At 41.2% G+C, this 8,358-nt stretch overlaps 1 protein-coding gene across 4 annotated transcripts in view; it reads right to left on the bottom strand.

Annotated features, from left to right (window-relative positions):
• Nucleotides 1-790: 790 nt before the first annotated feature.
• The window catches only part of usp32 (ubiquitin specific peptidase 32), a 69,590-nt gene continuing 62,022 nt past the window's right edge, over nucleotides 791-8,358 (bottom strand). For all 4 annotated transcript variants that reach the window (XM_081614384.1, XM_081614385.1, XM_008425205.2 and 1 more), the window contains 3 exons: nucleotides 5,275-5,723; nucleotides 5,091-5,183; nucleotides 791-4,226 (listed from right to left, as the gene is read on the bottom strand). In XM_081614384.1, the coding sequence (XP_081470510.1) occupies nucleotides 4,053-4,226; nucleotides 5,091-5,183; nucleotides 5,275-5,723 (716 nt within the window). In that variant the 3' untranslated portion in view covers nucleotides 791-4,052. The remainder of the gene's footprint in view (nucleotides 4,227-5,090; nucleotides 5,184-5,274; nucleotides 5,724-8,358) is intronic.

Here is an 8,358-nt window from a genome sequence, read left to right as displayed (position 1 = left end):
ATAGAAGTGCTGTGTATATCAAACATGGTTTAAAATACTTTATAATTTGACATCTTAGGACTAGGAGCTTTAGACTGGGTCAAATATTAGTTTCCTCTAAAGCTCCTAAGGTTTCCTTAACAAACCTCACCATGGCATTTTCTGTGAAAAGGTAAACTGATAATTAACTTTACAGAATTTAATTAAATGATTGTTTTTACCACTTCTCTCTCCCAGCAAGTTTGCACAGGTAAAACATTTAAACTATTCGTTTTGCTTGTTTTTCTTGGGATGGGCTGGTATGTGACAATAGGAGTTTAATTGTACCATTCCTTCCTTTTTTTCTTCTAAAAATGATTTTGCCATTATCATGACTTGTCTGCCCGCAATGCTTTCACCATGTCATAGGTGTGAGACCTAAAGGCTAATGCAACCACTGAACCAAGTTAATAGAAGTCTTACTAAGTTTTTTGCTATGTAAAGCTTGGCAAATATTTCCAGAGTATTACTTTGTTTTTGTGGTTCTGTTTCTTATTATTAATGCTGATGTCTTGATTGAGGACCAATCAAGACAGTAGAAAGAGAAAGTAGAAAGAGAAATGTGCAAACATTCTGAAAATGTTCCTTGTTCTTTGACAAGTAGCCCACATCACTACCCCTCCACCACTATGCTCAGCAGCTGCTCCATTGTGTTTTTGATGGTATCCTGTTTTTCTCCTACAGATGTGCTCAGCACATTCCCTTAAAAAATTATAAAACTGCCAAACCATTTCCACAACTTTGAACAACAAAAGCAATCATTTTTAATGAATGTAATTTCATCTGCAGTTTAATTTGTTGCTTGGTTATTTTGTTACAGATCAACAGTTTCACTCCATATACAACTACAAGTACAATAGTTTGTACAGTTCATATTCAAATACACAGTTTTCATTGGCTTATTTACAAAACACTTTATGTACATGTTTTAATGTCAGTGCAATGTCACTTTCTTTCAACAAACACCTTACAAAAAAGTGTTTTTAAATTAACAAGTCAGCTTTCAATCTGACAGTACAGAAGTTAAATAAAAAGAGGCTACAAACAGACAGACTGCTCAGTAGTAGATCGCTCCGCCTGCCAACATGCTGAAGTTATCTGTGGGTTGGGGGGCAGGGGGCATCAGCCCTGTGGTTTAACTGGGTGTGTTTGTCCAGCCTCGGCTAACAGATTGGTTCCATTAGGCAGATCTTTTGATTTCTGAAAATTGTGCTGAAATTAGCCCCTATTTTTAACAACGGTTTGAGCTGCAGGTGGCCTGAGGGCACAGTTATGGACAGAAAAATAAATCAAAAACCGACATGTACTGGGCATATAACTGGATGTAGCATTAGAAAATGGGTTCTTGACTGATCTGATCCTTACTGCAGTTTTCCCTTTGAATCATTTCAAAGACATAAAATTGAACGTCATTAATAGCTCAGCATAAAGGCAGAAAGGTGGAGGAAAAACAGCGTTCAGAGCAAACATAAATAGCACTCATCTGCACACTTTCATTCATTCAACATTCTTTGCAAAGGAAAAGATGACTTCATTCTAATACATATTCTCCAGAACAATGTCTACTCCATGGATACAGCAGCTAAAAAGGAAGCAAACATCGGGTGTGTGTGTGTAGGGGGAGCCAGAGAACATTTCAGCTGCAGAGGTTTCCCACTGCTACTGATCAACATAAAACAGACCCAGCTTTAAGTGAAAGAAACACATGTTTGCCTTTGTGCTTGCATTGAAATGACAGAAACTTTTGACCCAGCTGCTCACTTAAGGAATGCAGTGCAGTTTTATCTTTTCAATTCATGTCGGGCGTTAATGGTTCAAACAAATGTCATTTTGAGGCCGTTGGAACTTGTTTTAGCTGAATGTGTGCTCAGATGTCATTATGAACTGAAAACCTTTGGCGCTACTGCACACATTTTATAGCAACCATGAGTCATCTGATGTCAGACTTTACCATCAGCTCACATCAGCAGGTTGTCTGAAAAAATCTGTAAAGGGGCTTACAAATCTGACACCAGATTAGCACAAGATCATAAATACACAGGCTTAAACCAGCTAATTAGTGGGCAACTAGCCACACTGCTGTAAATTACAACTTTTATAATGAAAAAGCTGTTTGACTCAGGAGTTGAATCAGGTGGAAATCACTTCAGCTCACATTTACTTTGAACCAGTGGCAGGCTGAAGATGGTTCAGATATTAATCACAACTAGAAATCTCCTAAAGTGGGGTTCAGGTGTGAAGTTATGAGCAGTCAATATCCTACTTTCAGTAGAGCCAGACCAAGGCTAAAACAGACTTTTATTTTTAAAACGGAAATCTCAAAATGAGCATAATGAGTTATGCTAACACTATTTTACAAATCTTTCAGTGCAGTCATCATGTTTGCATTAAATCTTTATTTACACAAAACTCTGTCCATGTTTGCAGGTAAATTGGGACATTATGGTCTGCCACAATGGCCTTCAAATGTGAAGCATGTACTGGTACATTTACCTCTTTCTGCTTAGCTGTACATGTTCCACCTGCTCCTGTGATTAACCAACTAACTTTCCAACCAACATTCTCACTAGAAACACATCCATAGCAAATGTGACTGGTTTAAAGATTTATGAATCACTGTTTACATTAAGTGCTCGAAATTCTTTGAGATTGCGGTAGTTTTAAGACAGCCTCTTAACAAAACCTCACTTCAAAAAGTGGGTATTATCCCTTTAAATTGACATCACTTGAATTACTACAATAAGAAGGCTCAGCTGCATCAGTCAAGTTTTTTTAGGTTATTGATTAAATATTAGAATAATAAAACCACTGATAAAATTCTTTATGACAGTACAGTCAACATTTTTTTCTCCCTAAATGTTCCAGGTTTGTTTCCAAGGTTGCAAAGATTTAATAATCAGAAAGATGTGTAAAGTGACAGCAGAGAACTGCAGCAGGGGTAAGGTGCAAAGAGAAGCTTGCTTCCTGTGGACGTGGCATCAGCTAGACATCCAGGTCTGATCTAAAGAGATCCGCCTAAACAGAAAGCCTTTCTGTTTACAAAAATAAAACATGTCTTATAAAACGCCACCTCCCCAGAATCCAGGGACAAAGTCATGAACATATACTGAACATATTTAAGCTTCCATTTTTTTTTTTAAATCATGGCACCTCTCCAGAATAAATGGAGGTTCCCAGGTGAGCTCCTGGAGTTGTGGCTTTACACACGTATACAACAGTCATTTGGCAGCCGTGGGATTCAGGCGTGGGCGTAGAGGGCTGCATTTTCTCTTTTTTTGGTGTGGAAACTCTGAAATGCAAGTACCTCGTCTCCTACAGTGGAAGGAACAACATATTTCTCATTAACACTGTTTCATACACTTAGGCTACAGCTGCTGCACAGACTGCATGATGGGAAGTGATGAGGTAGCATATGATATTAATCCTAGTGACACATTACCCAAATAAAACAGCTGTAAAAAGCATCTCACAGTATCCAATAGTCTAGATAAGAAGTTTCAAATCCATAATGGCCTGTGGCACCACATATGACACGAGCATGTATGTCCTGAACTTTAACTATTCCCAAATGGCATTCCAGACCCAGAGAACAGCGACACTGTTCTACCTCTGATGACCCAACATCAGGTGGAAATGCTTTTTCTTCTCCTGTCATCACAGGTGACCAATGCACAGAGAAAGTAACATCACTTCATGACTCAGCCACATCGGCATACATTCAGAGATATGTGAGGTTCAGCTGAATGTTACAGGTATGCTATGGCAAAATACACATAGAGGATGGTATTTTTTTATTATTATTTTTTCACTGGGCTTTCACTTGTACCACATTAGTGCTTTGGAAAAGGAGGGGAGGGGCGGATGAGACTAATCTAGGTTTTGGATTGGTAAGAAGTGCTGCGTTGCCTCCATGCAGGCGGACAGAGGCGTGGCTCCAAGCCATTAGCAGTCTGGGAGGATCCAAACAGCTGGCGCTTCCTGCCTAGAGGCAGAGCGGAGCGCAGGTGTAGTGTAGTGACTGGAAAGTGGCGCGCTCACTGAAGGACGCAGTACTTCTTGTAGTCGGACTCAAAGTCTTCGTCCATGCTACTGGTGTCGGCCATCTTTTTACCGTCGATCTTTGGCAGGAACTGGGAGTAGTCGACTCCCTGCTGCTCGTAGAACAGGATATAGGCCGAATCGGTGTCGATCTCCTCAGAGTGAACTTCCTGTTGAAACGACAGATCCACCATGTCACGTTGTGGAACACCAGAAAGAGGAAGGCAAACCTAAAAACGGCTTCTTCAGATGACACATGAAGATACTTTACAGCACCTCACAAAAGCATACATATACCTTCAAATAGCTTACATTTAGTCCATGACTATAAACTTCAATGTAATTTTTGTGACTTTATGATAGATAAACTTAAGTGCATATTGCATAATGCGGAAGGTTGTTGTTCTGTTAGGATGTGAACCTCCAGGATTCTCTCCCATCTGACTAGGTTCCCTGTCCCTCCTGGAAACACCCAGCAAAAAAACAACCCGCAGCACAATGCTGCCACCACCATGTTCTAAAGTTCCAGTGGTGGGTCATTAACATTTATAATTCAGGGATGTCTTTGGTTGCAACAGACGCTGTAGAGTAAAGTGTAAAACATGCATTAAACTGAAGGCCTGGGGGACAATGTGGCCTGCCATAGTTTCTTACGTGGCCCTCTAGACTCTAGAGAACCACATAAAAAATGTAACATTTTGCAGATCAAATCAAAGAGAAAGACCATTATTAATGTTTTAATGGGTTTTATCAATACATTCTGCCACAACTAGTCATGAACCTGGTGTAAAAAGGCTAATGAGAAAATGTTTCTTGTTTTTTTTTTAACTGCCATAAAAATAAACGTCGTAGTGTTATGTGTATTTTAAAAATGTCTGTGAGAAGAGAAACACCCTCACATAGTTAGCAGGAAAACACATAATTTTAGTCAATTCTCTGGTGATTCACTCAGACCACAAGGCCATCCAGGATCACTTCTAAAGCCTTGATGTGTATGTGTGTGTGTGTGTGTGTTTGTGTGTGTGTTTGGTTACCTTGCAGCTGCTGTCATTGTAACAGTACCACTTGTCATTGGGGTTTTTGGCATATGTCACATAGTGGCCCCCTCCCATAATTCCTGAATGACACTGAGAGGATACAAATAGAAAGATTCAGAACTTTATTTAATTACTAACAGCATAAACTCATCACTAGAGTGAATATGAGGATGGTACTGACTGATATTGCATAAAGGTTGTAGAGAGGATCCAGACACATGTCTCTGTGCTGAAGCAGAGAACTGTCAGGATCCATGTTGCTCTCTATGCTGCAGTCTGACCCCATCCCGTTGCTGTCTCCGTTCATCAGGATTACGTCACAGTGGCTGCTGGACGCCTCTCTGCTGCAGGATGACTCTGAAGCCGCCTGATCGCTGGAGCCCACAGGCCCTGCTCCTGCTGCTATCGCCACCCTCTCCTCTGTGTCCGCCTGAGGCGCACTGTCCCGGGAGTCAGCTTCAGAGGATGCAGCTCCGTCTAAGTTCTCCTTGCTGCTGGAGAGCCGGTGCTTGCTGCCAAGCTGCGGCAGCCGTAGCCGGCCTGGCCTGCGACTAGCAGGCTTTGGACTACCGGAGGGGCTGCTGTTCCGGCTGAGAGAGGGAGCTGATCTCCTGCTGGAGGCTGGAGAGGCTGTTATAAAACAAAACCGGATAAATGTTAATGACCTTCCATCTCCACCTGACTGAACCCCCAACAATATTCACTGGATTTTGGAATTGGGAAGGTAAAAGACATTCAGTTACTGCCGTGCTATTAGTGTTAAATTCTGGAAAAAGGATTTTCCCTTTCACAGATTTCTTCTGTTTTTGCCATTTTGTCACAAAAACATGTTTCAGATCAAACTATTTATAGTATCAGAAAGATGACCAAAGTAAATACAAAAAACAATTTTCAAGTTAAGACTTCACTCATTAAAGCTGCAGTGTGCAACTTATAATGAAATACATATATTTTTTTACATATTTGTTGAAACTGTCACTATGTGTTGACAGTATGGCATGAGACAGATGATCTGTGAAGAAAATTGAGCTCCTCTGCCGTATCACAATACTAACTAGAAACAACCAATCAGAGCCAGGAGGCGGGTTTTAGCAATGAAAATAACAACCTTGTGTGGCGCTTCTCATCCTGTCCTCCCCTTGACTGTGGTGCTGCAGCTAGCAGAGTCTGTTGTGGATGCTAATGCTAGTTAGCATGGTCACTCATGACAGTAGATAAATGGTTTCCTGTAACTGTGAATTGTTTCTCTGCCATCTGCACAATTCGTGGCATGGACATAAGTTTGATCAACAACGCTAAGACCCCCCCACCCCGGTTCTGTTTGGTTGTTTTGGTGGATTTTTTCAGATAGCAATAATAGCTCGGAGAGGAGTCATATTTCACAATTTGAGTCCTAGTCAGCACTTATGTCATCATTATCACCAACGGGGGTTTCACATTGCAACTAGTCCACTTCCAACGTTTACCAAAAAGCTGTGCAAGGTCAGAACAATAAAAAGAGGTGGATTATAAATTAAAAAAGTTTAAATAGGCCTATAGCAAAATAGGATCAGTATATCCATCCATCCCTCCATTTTCTCCCGCTTATCCGTTATCCGCTTATCTCCCGACCCCACTTAGGGACAAGGGTGTATTGAAAATGGATGGATGGATGGAATGTTTCACATATGGAAGTGGCAGCGATCTGTTTTTTTGGGGAGGTGAAACAATCTGAATAGGGCCTTTCAGACTGCCGTGAAAAAGTCGGATATATGTTGCATATGGTCAAAAAAAAGTGGATTTGGGTTCCATCTGCCTTCTATTTGAGTGTAGTTTTAGTTTTAGAAGGAGCAGATTATTCAGTTTTCATTAGCATAGTTAATTTTGACTCACACAGTATAAGTAATTATAATGATATAAAACAGCAGAGAAATATTTGGCAGCAGCTGATGCAGGTCTAGAAGCAATTGTGCTTAAGGTACACAAATGGCTAACAATGGTACCAAGTACAGCACTTAAACACTGACTGAATCAAGACAGACAATATTTCTAGAGATGTGCCGATCAGGTTTTTTCCTGCCGATACCGATTCCGATCACCGATGGGGGCCGATCACCGATACCGATCACATAATTATTATTTTTTTAATCAAAAGCACTACCGGTTACATTATGTGGAAAAAGGAACCATGAATTCAGGGCTCATGCAGCCTACCCCAGTAACCGAGGCCTGGGAGAAGATCGGCATTGACCTGATGGGTCCTCTACCTCGCAGCAAGAATGGAAATAAATACCTGCTGGTAATCATTGACTATTTTACCAAGTGGATAGAGGTGTTTCCACTCAAAGAGAGCAAAGCTCAGAAAATTACCAGCATCTTGAAGAATTAAATATTTACCCGCTTTGGTGTCCCTCAAGAGTTAGCATCAGATCGGGGCCCTCAGTTTACAAGCCGTGAGATGGAAAAGTTCTGTGGCACATGGGGGGGGGTGATTCAAAAGTTCACTACAAGTTATCATCCCCAAGCCAATCTCACTGAAAGGTCAAACCGAACAATAAAGACCATGGTAGCCTCTTTTGTGGGAGAACACCATTCCAACTGGGACCAATGGATCCAAGAGTTTAGGTTTGCCATCAATGCCGCTCAGCATGAGACAACTGGAAGGTCTCCTGCAGAGCTCACTCTGGGTCGGCCTCTCAAAGGCCCATTGGAGAGAATCATTAGTCACTCTCCTAACCCTCAACAGACACCCTATAAACTTCTGGACAGACATAAAGAAAGGACTGAACAGGTTAAGCGGAAGATAGGGTTGAACCAGGTCTGACAAGCTAAGTATTATAATGCCCGTAGGAGAAGTGTACAGCTATTTCCGGCAGACTTAGTCTGGGTTCGGTCTCATCCCCTCTCCAAAGCTACTGATAAGTTTTCCTCTAAGTTGGCGCCTAAATGGTCAGGTCCAGCAGTAGTGAGGAAGCAACTGGGACCTGTGAATTACCAGATACAGTGGACAGACCAGAATAGAAAAACGGAGACAGTAAATGTGGTGAACTTAAAACCCTATTATGGAGTTCAGGTCCAGGTGCCTCCGGCAGGGGGGGGGTGGCATCTGTGACATCACAATGAAATAAAGTATTCTGAAAAAAAAAAAAAAAGGTAACCTCCGAGAATAAAACATTGGTTAATCATATACCCATAATTTTTTCTGTATTGATATGTACACAAGGTTGTCTTGAATCTATGTATTGTATTTGTAAAAGTCCACGGAGTAAAAAATATCTGGGTCACA

The sequence above is a fragment of the Poecilia reticulata genome, chromosome 13, assembly GCF_904066995.2.
Source record: "Poecilia reticulata chromosome 13, P_reticulata-male-v2, whole genome shotgun sequence".
Taxonomy (NCBI): domain Eukaryota; kingdom Metazoa; phylum Chordata; class Actinopteri; order Cyprinodontiformes; family Poeciliidae; genus Poecilia; species Poecilia reticulata.
The sequence above is the reverse complement of the archived record's forward strand: the minus strand, read 5'-3'. Positions and strand labels throughout refer to the sequence as shown.